General features: G+C 45.3%; 1 protein-coding gene across 1 annotated transcript in view; it reads right to left on the reverse strand.

Annotated features, from left to right (window-relative positions):
* LOC144509229 (glycoprotein endo-alpha-1,2-mannosidase-like protein) overlaps positions 1 to 24,210 on the reverse strand; it is a 58,747-nt gene that overhangs the window by 17,786 nt on the left and 16,751 nt on the right. Inside the window, exon 2 of the mRNA XM_078237779.1 lies at positions 8,607 to 8,716. Within this exon, the coding sequence (XP_078093905.1) occupies positions 8,607 to 8,716 (110 nt within the window). The remainder of the gene's footprint in view (positions 1 to 8,606; positions 8,717 to 24,210) is intronic.

Consider the following 24,210-nt stretch of genomic DNA (forward strand, 5'->3'; position numbering starts at 1 on the left):
GCGTGGGTTTCCTCCGGGTGCTCCGGTTTCCTCCCACAGTTCAAAGATGTGCGGGTTAGGTGGATTGGCCATGCTAAATTGACCCTTAGTGTCAGGGGAACTAGCTAGGGTAAATGCATGGGGTTATGGGGATAAGGTCCGAGTGGGATTATGGTCGGTGCAGACTCGATGGGCCGAATGGCCTCCTTCTGCACTGTAGGATTCTATGACTCACTGCATAATAAACATTCTCATCCCACTTCTGGATTAAATGCCAATCATCCTGAAGCTGTGTCTTCTGTCTACCAACCCCCCTGCCCAGAGGAAATAGTGTCTCACTATCTGCTCAAGCACAAAACCTTTGTCATTTTGAACACCTCCATTAAATTTCCACTTAACCTTCTGTACTCTTCAATTTTTTTCTAATTGCGCATGCGCAGTTCAGAGCTCCAATTGTTTCAGGCACGATAAGCTCCGCTTACAGCGCAATTCAGACCCGCAATTTTTTTTTCAGGCTAAGTGCGTATGGGGGCGCCTGAAAGCAGATTTCCAAGTCGGATCTGAATTGCGCCCAGATTCAGCACTTAGAATGAAAATGGTAAAATCGGTCCCAATGTCTCTGTCGTTTTCTTACTGCCCATTGTAAGTTTATCTGTCTCTGCCTCTGGTGGGCCACGTTTAGTTTCAATGATCTCTTCCTATTTGCATACCTATAAAAAATGTTTACAATCTGTTTTTAGGTCTCTTGCTTGTCCCCCCTCATATTCTGTTTACTTTTTCGTTATCAATTACTTGGTCCTCTGCTGCCGAATTCCAAAATCCTTCAAATCCTCAATTCTTAATCATAGAATCCTACATGCAGAAGGAGGCCATTCGGCCCATCAAGTCTGCTTTGACCACAATCCCACCCAGGCCCTATCCCCATAACCCTATACACTAGCTAGTCCCCCTGACACTAGGGTCAATTTAGCATGACCATTAGAGCATTGGTGAACCAGATGGGTTTTTGCAACAACTGACAATCGTTTCATGGTCATCAGTACTTTTAATTACAGATTTTTACTGAATTCAAATTTTACCATCTGCCATGGTGGGATTCAAACCTGGGTTCATAGAGCATTACCTTGGGTCCCTGGATTATATTCTAGTGACAATACCACTGCGCCATCACCTTTCCTCAATAATTTATAATTCTATGAAGTGCTGGCCGGATGTTATTAAATATATTACTATTTCCATCCACAGTACTACAGGCCACAATTTAAATTATTTCTACAGATGAAGTGAAATAAAAAGGTACTTCCTTATCTTGTAATCCAGCATCCCCTGAGGGGTCAGGCACTTAGGCTGGAATCTTAGAGGTTGTAGGTAGCCCTGTCAACACTACCTCAGCCCATCATGGAAGCCCTGACTGAGTATAGCATTGATCAAGTAGTTAATTGCCTGCAATGATGGCTTCCGCCCCTCTAAGGTAGGACATTCTGTCCCTAAGAGCTGCCAGCCAATTGGAGTGCCAGCACCCCTTCAGTTCCAGCAGTGCCGCTGGACGACGGCCAGTGTTGGGCCTACAGTCAGTCCTGGTCCAACTACCATGGTGGAGGCCCCCAAGTGCAGGTAAGTTGCATTGGGCTCATCAGGGCCAGTGAGGCAAGCCTCAGTAAGGGATAGGAGGTGCGAAGGCAAGTGGTCTTTCAGCAGGGCAGGACCCTCCATCGGTGACAGGATGCCTGATCAGCAATGCCCCCCCGCCCCCTCCCCTCTCCCCCTCAAGCTTGCAAAGTGGGTGCCAGGTTATACCTGGCCAGTGTTCCCACGTGGCAAACCTCCCAATGACCATGCAATCCCATAGCCTTTTTAAAATATTATTCCTTTCTCAGAATTACAAAGCCAATGCACACAGTTGGACAGGGAAAGCCCTTAACCCATCTCCCTGCTTGCTCCAAAAACCAATTCAAATTCAATTTGAATCCAATTCATGGTCTCCACAAAAGGAACATCCAAGATCCAAGTTGACAAGAACAGCCATTACACTTGATCTCGGGCTTGATCCTACACTTGATCTTAGCCACCCATCAATTTTACACCCCCCTCCCCCCACCCCACTCCCCCCTCAACCTCCCAACATGCTCCCTGTCACCTGGTAAAATCCTGGCCTTACAGTCCACAATAGAATTTCCCGTGAGCCCACTTTCTGCTGGCAGTAATGGATCACAGAATCATCATTGTCATGGTTACCCAAAATGCATATCAACAGGTAAAGATTATTTTGGGGTAAAGTTTAGATTCGGGGCGCAAACAGCAGTGTTTAGATGACAGTTCAATCTTACGATAGAATTAATTTGCATATTCACAAAAGCAAAATCTTCAAATAACAGCACAATTGGGCCGTGTGACGGAACGTAATTGTTTCTTTTCATTAGAAAGTCTTCCCCAAGTGATAACCTGCTGAGTTATATTACTACAACTGAAAATGGCTTTATCACTAGAAAGAGAATGAGGACGTCCAGTCCTCCCCCTGTGAGTAATTGAGATAAAATCACTGAAAATTGCTTTTGAAAAAAAAACTATACTTGAATCACTTAATGGTTTCATTGGCGTGCACAAGTCAGTTTCTGAGCAATTTAAGTATTTTTTTCACATGGAGTAACTTCAAATGTGTGCCTCTTGGTGCCTGTGTGCATCTAAGAAAATGATTTGATTTGATTTACTATTGTCACATGTATTGGGGTACAATGAAAAGTATTGTTTCTTGCACGCTACACAAAGCATATTATACATAGAGTACGTAGGGGAGAAGGAAAGGAGAGGGTGCAGAATGTAGTGTTACAGTCATAGCTAGGGTGTAGAGAAAGATCAACTCAATATAAGGTTATTGTTAGAGAGTTTGTAAGAGTTAGAGTAGAGTAGAGCAAGAGTAGAAGATAGAATGAGAGGGTATGCAAGATGTGGCCTCACTCCGGCGCCATCTTGGCTCCAGAATGAATACAATTTGAAGAGCCTGCCCGAACCACTTGTAATTGATGGAATCTCAGAATTTTGACCTTTGAACGTGGCCAATCCTAGGGGCAGATCCTGATCTGACAAAACGAATCTCAAACTGCTGTAAAAGAAATCGCAGCAAACACGAAAAATGGTGGCTTTGGGCGGAACTTACTTAAACGTTTAAAATGACCTGATCTTTTGGGGCAGTTTGTGTGCTTTTGCCTGGGTCTTGCCGGTGTCCCGAGTCAAACGAATAGGGCGGCACGGTAGCACAGTGGTTAGCACTGCTGCTTCACAGCTCCAGGGTCCCGGGTTCGATTCCCGGCTCGGGTCACTGTCTGTGTGGAGTTTGCACATTCTCCTCATGTCTGCGTGGGTTTCCTCCGGGTGCTCCGGTTTCCTCCCACAGTCCAAAGATGTGCGGGTTAGGTTGATTGGCCAGGTTAAAAATTGTCCCTTAGAGTCCTGGGATGCGTAGGTTAGAGGGATTAGCGGGTAAAATATGTGGGGGTAGGGCCTGGTGGTTGGTGCAGACTCGATGGGCCGAATGGCCTCCTTCTGCACTGTAGGGTTTCTATGGTTTCTATGTAACTCAAGCCCTTTGCGGTTGGGCAATCTTTTCAAAGATATCCATTGTGTGAACATGACTCAAATTTGAAGGCCATTCACGGGTGTCGTCAGGAAGTGTTTCTACACAGGAAAGGGGACTGGAAATCGGCAATTCGCTCCCTCAAAAGTCAGTTGAGGGTGTGAGCCAATTAAACATTTTAAAACTGAGGTAAGGGAAATGGAGTAAAAGTGGCGAAAGGAGAAAAAGATCAGGTATTTGTTTGGGGGTGGCACGGTGGCACAGTGGGTTAGCTCTGCTGCCTCACAGCGCCAGGGACCCGGGTTCGATTCCCGGCTTCTCTGTGGAGGCTGCCCTTTCTCCCCGCGCCTGCATGGGTTTCCTCTCACAGTCTGAAAGACATGCTGGTTAGGTGCATTGGCCATGCTAGATTCTCCCTCTGAACAGGCGCCAGAGAGTGGCGACTCGGGGATTTTCACAGTAACTTCATTGAAGGGTAAGTGTAAGTCTACCTGTGACTAATAAATAAACTTTCACTTTCTAGTAGCATGGTGTTCTGTGCCCATTGGGCCCTGCATCGGGTGGGGTGTATTATTGATCCTTTTATTCACATTTTGGTTTGATGTTTTAAGTTTTCTTTACGCTCTGTCTTTTGGTTTGGGCAGTTCCCTTCTTTTTGGGGGCCGCCCTTCTTGCTTTGTCGCTGAGTTTGATTGATTTAGTTTGGGTGAAAAGAAATGTGGCAGGCTTGAGAGAATGGCCTAGTCCTGTACTAAATTCCACTCAGCAAGGCCCATTCATCATATTGATGCCTCTTTTATCCACACCCTCCAAACTATGTATTCATTTGCATTTTGAATTCCCCAGATGTATTTTTCTTTACCTCATGCCTGCCAGAATATTGAAAATATTGCGCATTTTTTGAATAAAGAGGTTTTTCTGAAAGATTGCTTTAAATGTATTTTTCATGAGTTTTCATTTTCCTCATCGTTCATGCCCTTCACACTTGGGAATCTTTCTAATTGCTCATCTCTGTACCCTGTTCGATCCATGAATCTTTTATTGCAGGAGTGTAACAGCGGCAGAGGTGTATTTGCATAATATGGTAACCATGGATACTGTCCACCTCATTTCCATACCAAAACAAGGTATCCATGAGCCTAAAGGAAAACACCTTGAGTTATTGATTTTCCTGGAATGTGTGAGAGAGGAGGAGAAACGCAGAGAAAAGAATGAAGATGGAGGAAAGCAGTCAGACTGAGAATAGGTTAGGAAAAGTGAGGCATGGTGGTACAGTGGTTAGCACTGCTGCCTCACAGCGCCAGGGACCTTGGTTCAATTCCCGGCTTGGGTCACTGTCTGTGTGGAGTTTGCACGTTGTCCCCTGTGTCTGTGTGGGTTCCTCTGGGAGCTCCGGTTTCCTCCCACAGTCCAAAGATCTTCTGGTTAGCTGCATTGGCCATGCTAAATTCTCCCTCAGTGTACCTGAACAGGCACCGGAGTGTGACGACTAGGGGATTTTCACAGTAACTTCATTGCAGTGTTAATGTAAGCCTACTTGTGACTAATAAATACATTTTAATAAATAAACTTTACTTTAGAGTGAGAATGCAGCTCTGAAGTGGGAGCAAGAGAAACAACAGATAGAAAATAAAGCAGAGGAGGTGTTCATTGGAAGAAAGGAAGAACATAAGAACTAGGAGCAGGAGTAGGCCATCTGGCCCCTCGAGCCTGCTCCGCCATTCAATAAGATCAGGGCTGATCTTTTCGTGGACTCAGCTCTACTTATCCATCCACTCACCATAATCCTTAATTCAAAAATGTACCTATCCTTGCCTTAAAAACATTCAATGAGGTAGCCTCAACTGCTTCACTGGGCAAGGAATTCCACAGATTCACAACCCTTTTTGTGAAGAAGTTCCTCCTGAACTCAGTCCTAAATCTGCTCCCCCTTATTTTGAGGCCATGCCCCCTAGTTCTAGTTTCACCCACCAGTGGAAACAACTTCCCTGCTTCTATCTTATCTATTCCCTTCACAATCTTATATGTTTCTATAAGATCTCCCCTCATTCTTCTGAATTCCAATGAGTATAGCCCCAGTCTACTCAGTCTCTCCTCATAACCCAACCCTCTCAACTCCGGAATCAACCGAGTGAATTTCCTCTGCACCCCCTCCAGTGCCAGTATATCCTTTCTCAAGTAAGGAGACCAAAACTGTACACAGTACTCCAGGTGTGGCCTCACCAGCGCCTTATACAGCTGCAACATAACCTCGCTGTTTTTAAACTCCGTCCCTCTAGCAATGAAGGACAAAATTCCATTTGCCTTCTTAATTACCTACTGCACCTGCAAACCAACTCCTTGAGATTCCTGCACAAGGACACCCAGGTCCCTCTGCACAGCAGCATGCTGCAGTTTTTTACCATTTAAATAATAGTCCATTTTGCTGTTATTCCTACCAAAATGGATGACCACACATTTACCAACATTGTACTCCATCTGCCAGACCTTCACCCACTCACTTAGACTATCTATATTCCTTTGCAGACTTTCAGCATCCTCTGCACACTTTGCTCTGCCACTCATCTTAGTGTCAACTGCAAATTTTGACACACTACACTTGGTCCCCAACTCCAAATCATCTATGTAAATCGTAAACAAATGCGGTCCCAACACTGATCCCTGAGGCACACCACTAGTCACTGATCGCCAACCAGAAAAACACCCATTTACCCCCACTCTTTGCTTTCTGTTAGTTAACCAATCCTCTATCCATGCTAATACATTACCCGTAACTCCGTGCACCTTTATTTTATGCAGCAGCCTTTGGTGCGGCACCTTGTCAAATGCCTTCTGGAAATCCAGATACACCACATCCACAGGTACCCCATTGTCTGCTGCACATGTAATGTTCTCAAAGAATTCCACAAATTAGTCAAACATGACCTTCCCTTCATGAACCCATGCTGCGTCTTACCAATGGGACAATTTATATCCAGATGTCTCGTTATTTCTTCCTTGATGATCGATTCAAGCGTTTTCCCTACTACAGAAGTTAAGCTAACCAGCCTATAGTTACCCACCTTTTGTCTACCTCCTTTTTTAAACAGTGGCGTCACATTTGCTGTTTTCCAATCTGCAGGAACCACCCCAGAGTCCAGCGAATTTTGGTAAATTACCACTAGTGCATTTGCTATTTCCCCCGCCATCTCTTTTAGTACCCTGGGATGCATTCCATCAGGGCCATGAGATTTGTCTACCTTTAGCCCCATTAGCTTGCCCAACACTACCTCTTTTGTGATAATGATAGTTTCTAGGTCCTCACCTGCCTTCCTGTCATCAATTTTTGGCATGTTATTTGTGTCTTCCACTGTGAAGACCGACACAAAATACCTGTTCAATGCCTCAGCCATTTTCTCATTTCCAGTCATTACATCCCCCTTCTCATCCGCTAAAGGGCCAATGTTTACTTTAGCCACTCTTTTTCGTTTTAATTATTTGTGGAAACTTTTGCTATCTGTAGGGGCAGGAAGAAGGAGCAGGAAACAGTAAGTAGCATTAATGCAAAAGTGAAATACCGCAGATGCTGATAATCTGAGATAAAAACAGAATACTGCGGATACTCAGCGGGTCAGGCGAGTCAGGCAGTATCTGTGGAGAGAGAAACGATGGGTGGTGGGATTCTCCAATCTCTTCCGTTCACGCCCCGCTGCCAGCGACAATGGCGAATTTGGCGCTCAGTTCAAACTCCGTTCATTGCAGTGGCGCCAGAGAATCCCAGCCGCAGGCGAGGTCTCAGATTTTCGGCAAATGTTTTGGGTCCATGACCTTCCATCAGAACGGGGTGAAATCAGAGAGGGAACAGGTTTTAAGCAAGTGAATGGGGGGGAAGGTGAAAGAAAAAAGAACAAGGAGTGTGATAGGGTGGAAGGCTGGAGAGATTAAATGACAAGAGAGTTGATAGGGATTAGGAAAGGGACAAGTGGAGAAACAAAAGCTGTACCTGCAGGAGGTATGAAAGGCAGGATCAAGAACACCGTCTGAAAGCAAAATAAAGGCCAGAATTTCCTGGCCCTTCACGCTGGCAGCATTTTCTGATCCCGTCGATGTGAATGGAGATTTCAATGGCTGGCCATTCCGGTCAAAGAAAGATAAGCCAAAACAAGCAGGGCCAATGGAAACCAAGCAGGGGGCAGAGGTTACAACCTGAAATTGAGACTTTTTCCAGAGTGCAAACAAGGAGAATTAAAAATGTCAAAGTGACGGCTGGAGATGTCCTCCTTGTCTTTATTTGATCTCCCCAGTGTGTAAAAAAGGCCACACTGGGAGCAATGAGTCCAGCTTACTAGACATGAAGGTAGAAGTCACTCTTTCTCCCCTCTCCTCTCTTCACACTGACAAACACTCCTTCCAGGTTATACAGGGCGGCACGGTGACACAGTGATTAACACTGCTGCCTCACAGTGCCAGGGACCTGGGTTCGGTTCCCAGCTTGGGTCACTATCTGTATGTGGAGCCTGCACGTTCTCCCTGTGTCTGCGTGGGTTTCCTGCGGATGCTCCGGTTTCCTTCCACAGTCCGAAAGACGTGCTGATTAGGTGCAGTGGCCATGCTAAATTCTCCCTCAGTGTACCTGAACAGGTGCCGGAGTGTGGCGACTAGGGGATTTTCACAGAAACCTCATTGCAGTGTTTGATGTGAGCCTACTTGTGACATTAATAAATAAACCTAAACATCTTTGTGTAACCACTTCTACCACCTTCTAACTAATTATTTAATGTCCCTGTCATACCTTCATCTTCCATAATTAATTCCCCACTTCATCTTGAACAGCTAATTATCTTTTTAGACGCTTGTAAAAGATTTATTATTTCCTTTAATGATATCTGCTAGCATATTTTCATATTTACACCCAACACTTTCCCTTTTTATCTGCCTCTCGCTCCTTCCATATTCTTTAGGGTTTTCTAAGAGCAAAAGGAGAGACAGAGAGAAAAAATCAACTTGGACACAGTGAAGTGAATGTGTGCTGCTGAAGAGTGGATGTAAGTTTAATACAGTTCGCCTATAATTCTACCTTTAGACTGTATCTGTCTGCAGCGTCCAGTATGGCAGGTACCAGGTCATCCATTGGTTCGCTGTTATCATCTTCTAATCCAGAAGGATACCAGGACAATACCAATACACCTGGAATTGGATGAGAGGGAAGATATTGATGATTGCAAAGATACAAAGTTGAAGCCTTATTGGAGCGCTTCTAGTAACCATATACTTTCAATAAACTGCTGGTTTAAACTTGATAAAGTTGCTGTGATTACAGCATTGCCCTTCAATGTGGCCCATTGCCCATGAATGAGGCTTGGGGCACTGTCAGTTGCCCAGGGGTCTTGAGGCAATGCCTTACAACATGGAAGATCTGTCAGCAAATGTTTCGCTTTTAGTCTGCTGGGCATTTTTTTAAAAGTTCTTTTGATGGGATGTGGGTCTCACTGGCAGCATTTGTCGCTTATCCCTCATACTGAGGGGCTTGCTAGGTAATTTCGGATGGCAGTTAAGAGTCATAGAAACACAGAAGATAGAAGCAGGAAGAGGCCATTTGGCCCTTCAAGCCTGCCCCACTATTCACTACGATAATGGCTGATCATCCAACTCAATAGCCTGATCCTGTTTTTTCCCCATAACCTTTGATCCCATTCGCCCCAAGTGCTAGTCAACCAAGTTACTGTGAATTTAGAATCATGTGTTGGCCAGACCAGGCCAATTAACTTTCTTAAAGGACAATATTTCAATATCTGGTTAATAGAAATGTTCAAAGAAAGTGACAAAAAAACCCAATCTTTTAAAATGAGTTTTCTTCAGGGTTGCACACAGCAATGTTCTGCAGACTAATCTTCAATTCCTGGAGACCCCAGGCTCTTCCTGGACGGTTGGCATCACCATGAAGCGGCCATTAATTGGTGGGCCTGCCTGACACCTTCCCTGTCACTCGTAAAATTGAGGCGGGGGCAGGGCAAGCGGGCAGCTGGCAGGAATAGCACCCATGACATTACAACAAATTTTATGCCCCTTCATTCTCTCCCCCCCGCCCCCCCACACCTGCCTTCCAACCTGCAGAGTCTGCACGTTCTCCCTTGTGTCTGCGTGGGTTTCCTCCGGGTGCTCCCGTTCCCTCCCACAGTTTGAAAGACGTGCTGATTAGGTGCATTGGCCGTGCTAAATTCTCCCTCAATGTACCCGAACAGGTGCCAGAGTGTGGCAACTAGGAGATTTTCACAGTAACTTCATTGCGGTGTTAATGGAAGCCTACTTGTGACACTAATAAATGAACTTTAAACTGAAACCTGTCCCCGGGGAGTGGGGTGGGGGGGGGGGGTAAAATCCTCCCCGAGATTACCAAGCTTCCGGAAAGCTTTTGCAATATCAGTGCGTCACACAGTGACAAAACCATTTGCTCTCACTAATGCAATATCATGCGGCTTTGCGTTCACAGTGCTGATTTTACAATGATGTAAACAAGTGAGGGTGTGCAATTGCAGCGTGGTTTTTAACTCCCGCATTAGCATTGCCAGCACGACTCTCAAATTAGAATCCTAATGCAGCCGGGAGCCTCAGTGCAGTTTATGGGTCGAAATATGTTAATCATTGATGTGAAGTGTGGGCTTCACCTCCAATTAGTTCTGATTCAGATCTCCTTAGCAATGTCTGCAAGGACTTACTTTCAGCGCGAAACACATTTTCTGCTGAGTTTACAGACATATCTGGAACCCACATAAAGTCTGCTGCACGAAGTACAACCCCACTTTGTGAAGCATCACCTTAGATTCATAGAATCATAGAATCCCTACAGTGCAGAAGGAGACCATTCAGCCCATCGAGTCTGCACCAACCACAATCCCACCCAGGCCTTATTCCCGTAACCCGACACATTTACCCCGCTAATCCCCCTGACACTAGGGTTAATTTAGCATAGCCAATCAATCTAACCTGCACATCTTTGGACTGTGGGAGGAAACCGGAGCGCCCGGAGGAAACCCACGCAGACACGGGGAGAATGTGCAAACTCCACACAGACAGTGACCCGAGGCTGGAATTGAACCCAGGTCCCTGGTGCTGTGAGGCAGCAGTGTTAACCACAGTGCCACTGTGCCGCCCTAGATTGACAATAATAGGACTTTTGAAAGGCTTTCTCGACACTCTTTGCACAGTTCAGGAATGACGAGATACTTAAATTGATTAGTTTGCATGAATAATTAGCATATTCATTCGCACAACTGCCAATGGGTCGATTTGCGGATTGTTTCTGGTTGATCAGTGAAGTTTCAGGTGGAGAAGTGTGATTAAACCCATTCCAATTCATCTCCATTGTGGGGCCATATTCTTCCGAATTTTATTACACGATGCAGAATTCTCACTGTGGAACTAAATCTTTCCCACGTTTCGGAGTTTTGAACATACTGCTTTTGTTTCATTCCAAAGTTATGACATTCCGAATCTAAAGAAAGATGAAGGGGATGGTTGTGGTTGTGGGCGGGGGGGGGGGAACGGCAGTCGGAACTGTTTCATGGGGTGTCACGGTGACACAGTGGTTAGCACTACTGCCTCACAGCAATTCCCAGCTTGGGTCACTGTCTGTGTGGAGTTTGTACATTCTTCCTGTGTCTGCATGGGTTTCCTCCAGGTGCTCCCACAGTCCGAAAGACATGCTGGTTAGGTGCATTGACCTGAACAGGTGCCGGAGTGTGGCGACTAGGGGAATTTCACAGTAACTTCGTTGCAGTGTTAATGTAAGCCTTACTTGTGACTATTGAATAAACTTATTTTATGTTCATGCCCTCCATACAAACTTCCACAGAGTGCAATGGGAAAGAGCTAAGGACATGTCTGGTGACAACAGTGTTGGTAATAGTGGCTGTAACTTTAACCCAGAACCCTAATCATTAACCTTAACCGCCAACTAATAACCAGAACCGTAGACCCTTGCCAATGACCCTAACACCATGCATGACCTTAACCCTTAGCCCAAACCACTAACCCCAACTCTGATTCCTAACCCTAAACAGCACAGTGTCATTAGTGTCTTACACGGCTGGCTGCAATGTCAGTAGTCATTGCGTTATTCAGTGGGGTAGAGTGTGGTGTAACAGTAATGTCACTGGGCTAGTGATCCTGAGGCCCAGGCTCATACTCTGCAGTCACAGGTTCAAATCTCTCCACACAAGATCACAAAAAATAGAAGCAGGAGTGGGTCATCAGACCTTCAAGCCTGCATCACCATTCAATACAATCATGGCTTTTCTGTGCCAGTTCCCCATAGCCCTCTATTCCTCGATCTATCAAATATTTATTAACCTCCACTTTGAACACTTCTAATAATCCTGCCTCCATCACCCTTTGGGGCAGAGAATGCCAGAGATTCACCACTCTCTGTGAGAAGAAATTTCTCTGCATCTCAGTTATAAATGACCGGCCTTTATCCTGTAGTTATGTCCCCTTGTTCAAGACTCTCCCATGAGTGAAAACATCTCACCATCTACCCTGTCAAGTCCCCTCAGGATCTTATATGTTTGAGTAAGTGCACCCCTCACTCTTCTAATCTCCAAATGTTGGAGGTTGAGGGGCGACCTGATAGAAGTCTCCAAGATTATGAGGGGCATATACAGAGTGGATAGTCAGAAGCTTTTTCCCAGGGTGGACGAGTCAACTACTAGGGGGCATAGGTTTAAGGTGCGAGGGGCAAGGTTTATAGGAGTTGTACGAGGCAAGTTTTTTACCCAGAGAGTGGTGGGTGCCTGGAACTCGCTGTCGGGGGAGGTAATGGAAGCAGATACAATAGTGACTTTTAAGAGACGTTTTGACAAATACATGAATAGTATGGGAATAGAAGGATATAGTCCCCGGAAGGGTAGGGAGTTTTAGTTCAGTCGGGCAGCATGGTCGGTACAGGCGTAGAGGGCCGAAGGACCTGTTCCTGTGCTGTAATTTTCTTTGTTCTTTGAAGACAGACCCAGACTATTTAGTCTCTTGATAGGACAACCCTCTCATCCCAGGAATTAGTTTGGTAAATCTGCTTTGGACTGCCTCTAATGTTACTATATCCTTTCGTAAGTAAGGGGACCAAAACTGTACGCAGCATTCCAGATGAGGCCTCATCAACACCCTGTATAATTTTTAAACTCCAACCCTTTACAATAAAGGCCAAAATGCTGTTTGCCTTGACTACTTGTTGAACCTGTCTGCTAGCCTTTTGTGATTCATGCACTAGAACATGAAGATCCCTCTGTACTTCATTCACCTGTAGTCTCCCTGCATTTAGATAATAATCTGTCTTCTGATTCCTCCCACTAAAGTGCATGACCTCACACTTCCCCACAACGACAGCTCGTGAAATTTAAATTCAATCAATAAAAAATCTGGAACTGTAAGCTGGTTTCAGGAGGCCATGAAACTATCATTGAATGTTGTAAAATCTCAGCTGGTTCACTAATGTCCTTTAGGGAAGGAAATCTGCCATCCTTACCTGGTCTGGCCTACATGTGACTCCAGACCCAAGGCTAGGGTTGGTGGGGTCTGCCTTCTAATCAACACTTCTTTGTGCTGGACATAGCAACACTGGTGAGTTTCTGCTCCCTTGACCTAGAATACCTGACATTAAAATGCCGTCCCTACTACCTTCCGGGGTGTACACCTCTATTATCCTGACAGCAGTTTACATCCCACCCCATGCGGACTTGAAGACTGTGCTGGATGAAATATACCCCACTACAAATAGCCTTGAGATGAAACATCCCGAGGCCTTGTTCATCGTGGTCGGGGACTTCAATCAGGCCAAGCTCAAAAGCGTCCTACCAAGATACTACGAACACGTCTCCTGTTCCACCAGAGGCCCAAACATCCTAGACCATTGCTACACAAATATCAAACATGCCTATTGCTCTATCGCCTGCCCATACTTTGGCAAATCAGATCACAAGGCTGTGCTCCTGCTCCTGGCTTACAAGCAAAACCTGAAACAGGAGAATCCATTAAAGAGAGTCATGCAATGTTGGTCTGAGGAATCGGTTGATTTCCTATGGGGCTGCTTAGAGTCAGTGGACTGGTCAGTATTTAAAAAGTATGCGACCAGCCTGAACGATTACACCACTACAGTAACTGACTTCATTAGTAAGTGTGTAGAAGACTGTGTGCCAAAGAAGCAAATCCATGTGTTTCCCAACCAGAAACCATGGATGAACAGGGATATCCACTGCTTGCTGAAGTCCAGATCTGAGGCGACCCTGATCTGTACAAGAAATCCAGATATGAACTAAGGAGATCTCTCAAAGATGCCAAAAGACAGTACCGGACCAAGCTAGAGTTCCAGGCTAGCCACACAGACTCCCACCACTATGGCAAGGTCTGCAAGACATAACGGACTACAAGATGAAGGCATGTAAAATCGCCGGCACCAATGCAACCCTCCCTGATGAGCTCAACACATTCTACGCCGTTTCGAGCAAGAGGTCAGCAAGAGCATGCCCTCCACCCTGGAAGACTCCGAGATCACCATTGCAGACGTTAGAGCAGCTTTCTCGAAAGTCAACCCACGGAATGTGACTGGCCTGGACGAGCACTCAGATCCTGTGCGAACCAGCTGGCGGGGGTATTTGCAGACATCTTCAACCTCTCTTTACAACAATCTGAGGTCCCTATCTGCTTCAAGAAGACGATTATCATCCCAGTACCAAAGAAAAGCCAGCCAGCGTGCCTTAATGACTATTATCCAGTGGCTCTGACATCCATCATTATGAAGAGCTTTGAAAGGTTAGTCATGGCACAAATCAATTCTGGTCTCCCAGGTTGCCTGGGTCCACTACAGTTCACCTATCACCGCAACAGGCCAACCGCTCTTTACTCGAGTGAACGTCCCACCTTAGAAATCTGCCAGCCAATCAGATTGGCTGGCTGCAGTCAGAAGGGGGCTTCTAATAGAGGTGCCCCCATGACACCTTTCTGTCCAAGAATCAGGCCTGGTCTTTTTTGGGCTACCCCCATGGCAGGTAAATCCTCCAGTCAGTTACAAAATAAGGGGAAGCAGATTTAGTTGAGGAGGAACTTCTTCACACAAAGGGTTGTGAATCTGTGGAATTCCCTGCCCAGTGAAGCAGTTGAGGCTACCTCATTGAATGTTTTTAAGGCAAGGGTAGATAAATTTTTGAACAGTAAAGGAATTAAGGGTTATGGTGAGCGGGCGGGTAAGTGGAGCTGAGTCCACAAAAAGATCAGGAGCAGGCTCAAGGGGCCAGATGGCCTACTCCTGCTTCTAGTTCTTATGTTATTATGTTCTTAAAATGGTGGTCCTTGTTTAGCCACGTTTGTTTTAGGGTTGAAAGTTTATTTATTAGTGTCACAAGTAGGCTTATATTAACACCGTGACGAAGTTACTGTGAAAATCCCCTAGTCGTCACACTCCGGCACCTGTTCGGGTACACTGAGGGAGAATTTAGCATGGCCAATGCACCGAGCCGGCACGTCTTTCAGACTATGGGAGAAAACCGACATAGACACAGGGAGAATGTGCAGACTCTGCACAGACAATCACCCAAGTTGGGAATTGAACCCTGGTGCTGTGAAGCAGCAGTGCTAACCACTGTGTCTTAATTGGGGCAAGGGCGGCCTTCTTGTCTGAGGCTTTGCCCACCCCAGTGTAAAATTGCTGCATGGTCGGTGCGGGCAAGAATGCCCCCTGCCTGCAAACCCAACAGTGGGTGAGTATAAAATTCTGGCCTATGATTCTGTGGAATGCCAATAAAGAATTTTATTGAAACTGCTCAAACAGATTCTACACAGCAGCTGGCCAGCAGAGATTTAACTATCACTAACAGCTGCAGCCGGGTTTTGTTTTACAGTTTAAAGAGTGCGGATTTAAAATCTTTTTGGATAATGACAGTTATACTGACCTTATCTGCCCTTCAAGAGCGTTTATGTCAACTCCATCAGTTTGTGACTCTGACGCTGCAGATTAAGGTCCTTACAGCAGCCAACATGGGGGTCTGTTCAAACGCAGCACTCAGTTCAAATGGTCCTTCTGAGTTGGGTTTCCCTCCTGTGTGAATCACACCCTGTTCCCTTGCCTCTATCAGCAAACACTGTATCGGTCAGAAATGGGGGAGAGACCACAACATCCAGATCCCACCACCATCTTTACCCAAGAAAACCCAGCCCTTTCTTTTAATAATTTTAAAGAATTATTATTCAGTGATGGGATGATACACCAGTGACTGGGTCAACATGTATTCCCCATCCCTAATTGCCCTTGAACTGAGTGGCTTGCTTGGCCATTTCAGAGGGCATTTAAGAGTCAACCACATTGCTGTGGATCTGGAGCCACATGTAGACCAGGTCCGGTAAGGATGGCAGATTTCCTTCCCTCAAGGGCATTAGTGAAACAGATGGGTTTTTACAACAATCGACAATGGTTTTGTGGTCAACATTAGACTTTTCATTCCAGATTTTTATTGAATTCAAATTTCACCATCTACCATGGTGGGATACAGATTATTCCCCTAGGTTTCTGGATCACTGGTCCAATGACAATATCACTACCCCATAGCTTTCCCATCTTACACCTTCAATTTTCCCTTTTGCACTACCATTGGCAATTGTACTTTTAGTAAGTAGCCAATGCCCTAAGCTCAGAAACTCCTCCTTAAACCCTTCCAACTCCTGTAAGATCGCCTTAGAAATCATGGATTGGATTTCACATGCCCCCTCCCCCAATGGGCATGTTTGCCCCAAGGGGTCATATAAATTGGGGAGAGTGCGGGCACCTGTCCCACCACCTTCCCACCCCTGAGCTCACCCCTGTAATGCGGCCAGTTGGTGGGCAGGCTCCGAATTCGGTAGCCCACCCACCATATTTAAATGAACAAGTGTCAATTAGGTTTGTTATCAAGCCAACTGACCCTGATAATGCTATAAAACATTTGGAGTGGGCAACAGGGTGGGAGCAGGAAGCATGATTTTTCACCTCAGCTACTTAAAGGGCGGCAAGGAAGGCGAGGGTCGCTCTTTGGGGGCCTCCCTCAGCCGATCAGAAAGCACCTCCTTCCTTTCTACCCACTCTCTCCCTTAAACCCCACAGCCCCTCTCACTAATGTACCCAAACCCTCCCAGCCCAAGACCCCAGGCTCGCCTGCTCTGGAACCCAAGGCTTTGAGGCTGTTTCTTCACCAGTGGTCCTGGACAGCTGCCACTGACGCCTTCCTGGTCCCAATGAGGGGCAGGTATCCTACTCAACACTTCTGAATCTGCCCAGCAGTGTTTTATGCCTGCAGGGCGGGTTGGCTCCACGCCACCATGGTTTTTGAGGAGGGGGGGGGGGAGGTGGGGGTGCCATCCACCCCTCCCTCATCCCTCCACCCCCAAATTATTCACCCCTATGTATTTGATCAAATACTACTTTTTCTTTTACCATGAAGCTCGTTTTTCTTGACCACTCTTCTGTGAGCTGCTTAGGGACATCCATCCCTTTTAAAACCACTACACAAATGCATGTCGTTGGTGCATGACATTAGTGATAATTATATTAAGACATTCTTTGTCCATTAGCTTAACAGAAGTGTCAACTCATTTACATTAAAACCTGCATTAGAACAGCAAATGGTTTTCATATTACGCTAATATTACACAGGAAGATTTCAATGGGGGCCGCACGGTGGCACTGTAGTCACAGCACCAGGGACCCGGGTTCAATTCCGGCCTTGGATGACTGTCTGTGTGGAGTTTGCACGTTCTCTCCGTATCTGTGTGGGTTTCCTCCGGGTGCTCCGGTTTCCTCCCATAGTCCAAAGATGTGTGGGTTAGGTTGATTGGCCATAGTAAATTGCCCCATAGTTTCAGGGGGATTAACAGGGTAGATATATGGGGTTATGGAGATAGGGTCTGGGTGTGATTATTGTCGGTGCAGGCTCGATGGGCTGAATGACCTCCTTCTGCACTACAGGGTTTCTATGATTCTAAGATTCTATTAACTCACATGTGTCATGGCCAGAGGAATGAAAATATATATATCTGGCTACTCTATAACATTATTACTGTATTTTTTTAATGGACCATGGCTTTAGCCTGACTGGCCATGATGTCTCTTACCAGAGGAATTTCTAACATACAGACAAACATCAAACACCCGTTATCCCTAAAAATGCACTAAAACTCCTTCCTGGAACTGTGCAAATATCTTTACATTTCTAAAGAAGAATTCTGGCCTCTGGAGACAGTTTGTCTACAAAGGACAAAGGGACTCTGATTCCTTTAATAAACACCTCAAGATTCCAGATCTGGGAAAATACATCCTTTGTCCAACACACAGGGGAAGTGGGAGATATGCCACACAACCGTCCCCAACTGCTGGAACCTGTAATATTGCGTGTGGAACTGTAACATAGAAACTAGAAGCAGGAGGAGCCCATTCGGCCCTTCGAGCCTGCTCCACCATTCATTTTGATCTTGGCTGATCACCGAATTCAACATCCAGATCCCCCCTTCCCCACATAATCCCTTGATCCCTTTAGCCCCTAGAGCTATACCTAATTTCTTCCTGAAATCACACAATGTTTTGGCCTCAACTACATTCTATGGTAGTGAATTCCACACATTCACCACCCTCTGGGTGAAGAAATCTCTCCTCACCTCAGTTCTAAAAGGTTTACCCCTTATCTTCAAACTGTGACTCCTAGTTCTGGACTCCCCCATCATTAAAAACATTCTTTCTGAATCAACCCTGTCTAACCCAGTTAGAATTTTATAAGTTTCTGTGAGATCCCCTCTCACTCTTCTAAACTCCAGTGAATATAATCCTAACCGACTTAGTGTCTCCTCATATGACAGACCTGCCATCCCAGGGATCAGCCTGGTAAACCTTCGCTGTACTCCCTCTATAGTAAGGACATCCTTCTTCAGATAAGGACACCAAAACTACACACAATACTCCAGGTGTGGCCTCACCAACGCCCTATACAATTGCAGCAAAACATCCCTTCCCTATACTCAAATCCTCAACATACCATTTGTCTTCATTATGCCTGCTACACCTGCGCGCTTACTTCCAGTGACTGATGCACGAGGACAACAAGGTCTCGCTGAGTATCCACCTCTCTCAATTTACACCCATTCAAATAATAATCTGTCTTCGTATTATTGCTACCAAAGTGGATAACCTCCCATTTATCCACATTATACTGCATCTGCCATGTAGTTGCCCACTCACTCAGCCTGTCCAAATCATGCTGAAGCATCTCTGCATCCTCCTCACAGCTCACCCTCCCACATAACTTCGTATCATCTGCAAATTTGGAGACAATACATTCAGTTCCCTCTTCCAAATCATGAATATATAATGTGAACAGTTGGGGTCCGAGCACAGATCCCTGCGGTACCCCACTAATCATTGACTGCTAATCAGAAAAAGACCCATTTATGCTAACTCTTTGCCTTCTATCTGCTAACTAGCTTTCTATCCATCTCAAGACATTACCTGCAATCCCATGTGCTTTAACTTTACATAGTAATCTGTTATGTGAGACCTTGTCGAAAACCCTTCTGAAAGTCTAAATAAACCAGGCAATAAACCAGAACTAAGGCATCAAGCGGATATGAGCAGAAAGAGCTCTGTCCAGGTAAATTGCCTGCCTGTCATCTATATTGGAACTTTTGTATTTATGCCTTCAATACTAATTCAACTCAACCTGCCTTCTCCGACCATGGAAGATCTCACTTGTAGAAAGATGAATCACTCTGCAACAAATTCTTCAGTGCAGAGGGATCTGGATGTCCCCATGCACAAATGGAAGAAAGTTAGTTTGCAGGTGCAGCAGGTACTAAGAAAGGCAAATGGAATTTTGGCATTCATTGCTAATTGAATCGAGTATAAAAGTAGAGAAGTGCTGTTGTAGCTGTATAGAGTATTGGTGAGACCACATCTGGAATACTGCACTCAGTTCTGGTCCCTTTACTTGAGGAAGGATTTAAATGCATTCGAGGTGGTTCAGAGAAGGCTCACTAGTTTGATTCCAAGAATGAAGGACTTGCCTTCTGAAGAGAGATTGAGCAGTTTAGGTCTATACTCGTTGGGATTTAGAAAAATGAGAGGAGATTTAATTGAGGTATACGAGATGCTAAAAGGGATTGACAGGGTAGATGTAGAACACTGTTTCCCCTTGTTAGACATTCTAGAACAAGAAGCCATAGTTTTAGGCTAAGGGGTGGCAGATTTAAAACAGAACTGAGGGGGAATTACTTCACTCAATAGGTCATGAATCTGTAGAATTCTCTATTCCAGAATGGAGTGGACACCGGATCACTAAACAACTTTGAGGAGGGTATAGAACTGTAGACAGTGCAGAAGGAGGTCTTTTGGCCCATCGAGTCTGCACCAACTCTCCAAAAGAGATCTTATCCAGATCCACCCCCCAACCCCACTCTATCCCCGTAGCTCCGTGCATTTACCAGGGCTAATCCACCTAACGCACGCGTCTTTGGACACTAAGGGACATTTTAGCACAGCCAATCCACCTAACCCACACATCTTTGGACTGTGGGAGGAAACCAGGGCACCCGGAGGAAACCCATGCAGGGGGAGAATGTGCAAACTCCCCGCAGATAGTGACCCAAGCTGGGAATCGAACTCGGGTTCCTGGCACTGTGAGGCAGCAGTGCTAACCACTGTGCCACCGTGCCGCCCATATGGGGCTTTTAATGAGTAGCAGGATAAATGGTTATGACAGGTGGGCAGGAAGGCGGAGATGGGACCAAGGCGTGATCAGCCCTTATTGTATTGAATGGTGGAACAGGTTTGAGGGGCTGAATTATCTACTGCAGCTCCTAATTCTTAAGTTCTTATTTAACAGTCGGCCAGCTACCATTCGAAAAATACACCATTGGACTTTTAATTCTGGACTCATGTAAAATCATAACTCTTATTTTACCGTGGTCCTGCCCTTTACCTCTTTCTTTCCTTTACCCTTCTCTTATTGTACGAGTGCAAAGGGGGGACATTGCACTTTGAGTGCGCAAAAATAAAACAACCCTCTTATTTTACCATGTTTGCCATGGGATCATTAATAAAGATTTGGAACTCTCCCAAGTGAAGGGTTGGGGAAAATACACCACCACTTACAGAGGGGGAATTCAGAAATCAAAACCATCTTGTTAATGGATTGGTGGTGAGGGGAGAAATCAGGACTGTGTAAATTAATCCCCCTCCTGCCTGTAGCACATGGAACAAAACATTTTTTAAAAAAGATGCATTTAGTTAGCACCTTCCATGACCCCAGGATGTCCCAAAACATTTTCTGCCATTTAAGTACTTTTATTTTGTAGTACACTCACTGGTGTGATAAAGGAACATGAGCAATTAGCTTGCTCACAGAGAACTCCCACAAACAGCCATGAGATAATTGATGATTTGGTGTTGTGACATTGTTTCAGGGATGAAGTAGAAAGGGTCGAGAGCTTCAAGTTTTTAGGTGTCCAGATCACCAACAACCTATCCTGGTTCCCCCCATGCCGACGCTATAGTTAAGAAAGCCCACCAACACCTCTACTTTCTCAGAAGACTAAGAAAATTTGACATGTCAGCTACGACTCTCAGCAACTTTTACAGGTGCACCATAGAAAGCATTCTTTCTGATTGTATCACAGCTTGGTATGGCTCCTGCTCTGCCCAAGACCGCAAGAAACTACAAAAGGTCGTGAATGTAGCCCAATCCATCACGCAAACCAGCTTCCCATCCATTGACTCTGTCTACACTTCCTGCTGCCTTGGCAAAGCAGCCAGCATAGTTAAGGACCCCACGCACCCCGGACATTCTCTCTTCCATCGTCTTCCGTCGGGAAAAAGATACAAAAGTCTGAGGTCACGTACCAACCAACTCAAGAACAGCTGCTGTAAACTTTTGAATGGACCTACCTTGCATTAAGTTGATCTTTCTCTACACCCTAGCTATGACTGTAACACTACATTCAGCATTCTCTCGTTTCCTTCTCTATGTATGGTATGCTTTGTCTGTATAGCGCGCAAGAAACAATACTTTTCACTGTATACTCATACATGTGACAATAATAAATCAAATCAAATCAAAATAAATATTGGCCAAGGTTCCAGCGAGAACTCCCCTGATGGAGATCATGCCATGGAATCTTTTCTACCCACCTGAGAGAGCATGTGGGGCCCTGGTGTAACCTGAAAGACAGCACCTCCAACTGTGCAGCACTCCCTCAGCACTGCACGGAAGTGTCAGCCTAGATTATGTGCTCATGCCTCTGGAGTGAGACTTGATCCCGCAAACCTTTGACTCAGAGGCAAGTGTGCTGGTAACCGAGCCATGGCTGAGACAGGAGTCACTCAAGGAGTGTTGGAAGATATAAAATTAGAGGCTATATTCCCCTCTGAAGTTGAAGCAATCTTCTCAAAGTGGTCTGGCATTAACACTTTCCACAACTTAGTAAACAGTGGGATGGCGACTTTGTTTGCTTTGGTTTCTCTGGGGAATGGCTTGCTCAGATTAATATCTGATGATCAAGAATTACAAATCAATCTGTACCACAGAGCCAGGAGAGATACAAGCAACAAAGAACAAAGCAAATTACAGCACAGGAACAGACCCTTCGGCCCTCCAAGCCTGCACTGACCATGCTGCCTGCCTGAACTAAAACCCCCTACCCTTCCGGGGACCATATCCCTCCATTCCCATCCTATTCATGTATTTGTCAAGACGCCCCTTAAAAGTCATATCGTATCTGCTTCCACTATCTCCCCCGGCAGCGAGTGTCAGGCACCCACCACCCTCTGTGTAAAAAACTTGCCTCGTACATCTCCTTTAAATCTTGCTCCTCGCACCTTAAACCTATGCCAACTTGTAATTGACTTCCACCCTGGGAAAAAGCTTCTGACTATCCACTCTGTCCATGGCTCTCATAATCTTGTAGACTTCTATCAGGTTGCCCCTCATCCTCTGTCGTTCCAGTGAGAACGAACCAAGTTTCTCCAACCTCTCCTCATAGCTAATGCCCTCCATACCAGGCAACATCCTGGTAAATCTTTTCTGTACCCTCTCCAAAGCCTCCACATACTTCTGGTCGTGTGGCGACCAGAATTGAACACTATGTTCCAAGTGTGGCCCAACCAAGGTTCTATAAAGCTGCAACATGACTTGCCAATTTCTAAACTCAGTGCCCCGGCCGGTGAAGGCAAGCATGTAGTATGCCTTCTTGACTATCTTCTCCACTTGCGTTGCCACTTTCAGTGACCTGTGTACCTGTACATCCAGATCCCTCTACCTATCAATATTATTTATATATTAATATTATTATAATATTACAGATAATATTAGTCACATATACCTGCAAGGCAAAAGTGTTGGGGGAATTTCCTTGAAGCTGCTCCCTCCATAACTCCTTTGGAAGTGTGGTAAAATTAAGGTTTCTGGTGAAACTATGGTGACAGAGCAGCAGCTTTGAGGCTATTTACTGTCTCAGAGTGACCATTTTAGTTTTCAGTAAAGAGCTTGGAATCCATCTTGGAATGGGCCACCACAACTTTCAAAAAGCATTTCTTCATACATTGTACATAAAAAATGTACGCACGCATGGAAAACACATCTCTAACAGTACAAATATTCTACGCTTACAGCATGTATTGAGGGATTTTGATACAGTAACTAGGGAGAAACGGATCCACTGGTAGGAGGGTCGATAACCAGAGGACATAAATTTAAGGTAACTGTCGAAAAATACCACGGGTGGAATGAGGAAAAATGACTTGTGCCACAAATTGTTGTGATCCAGAATGCATTGACTGAAAGGGGATTGGATTTCTCGCTGCCTCGGCAAAGCAGCCATCATAATTAAGGACCCCACGCACCCCAGACATTCTCTTTTCCACCTTCTTCCTTCGGGAAAAAGATACAAAAGTCTGAGGTCACGTACCAACCGACGTAAGAACAGCTTCTTCCCTGCTGCTGTCAGACTTTTGAATGGACCTACCCAGCATTAAGTTGATCTTTCTCTACACCCTAGCTATGGCTGTAACACTACATTCTGCACTCTCTCCTTTCCTTCTCTATGAACAGTATGCTTTGTCTGTATAGAGCGCAAGAAACAATACTTTTCACTGTATGTTAATACATGTGACAATAATAAATCAGATCAAAATCAAATTGAAAGGCAATTTTCAATATGGAATTGGATGTACATTTGGAAAAGGGCTTTGGGGAAACAGTGATGTTAGTGGGACTAATTGGATAGTCTTTCAAAGAACCGTCCCCAGCACGATGGACTGAATGGCCTCTATTTGGTTCTGCATGACCACAACAAATTGCAACGTGGTTACGTATGCTGCTTGGTGAATATTTCTGTACTTGTACTTGTGGCTCTATTTTACAGGCACTCTCAGCAGATTTCTGGACTGGCGGATTACTTTTGCTTAAATGTTTGTTCTTTCTTCTGCTTTGCCAACTTTGAATTTGTAATCTTCAGTAATTCTCCCTGTCGTTGCAATATTCTCCTATTTGTCTTCCTGTATGAACGTGTACTAATGCTAATCCACTCTGTAAGAAGTTTAACAACACCAGGTTAAAGTCCAACAGGTTTATTTGGTAGCAAAAGCCACACAAGCTTTTGAGGCTCTGAGCCCCTTCTTCAGGTGA

This window comes from Mustelus asterias, chromosome 21 (genome assembly GCF_964213995.1).
Source record: "Mustelus asterias chromosome 21, sMusAst1.hap1.1, whole genome shotgun sequence".
In the NCBI taxonomy this organism is placed as follows: Eukaryota; Metazoa; Chordata; class Chondrichthyes; order Carcharhiniformes; family Triakidae; genus Mustelus; species Mustelus asterias.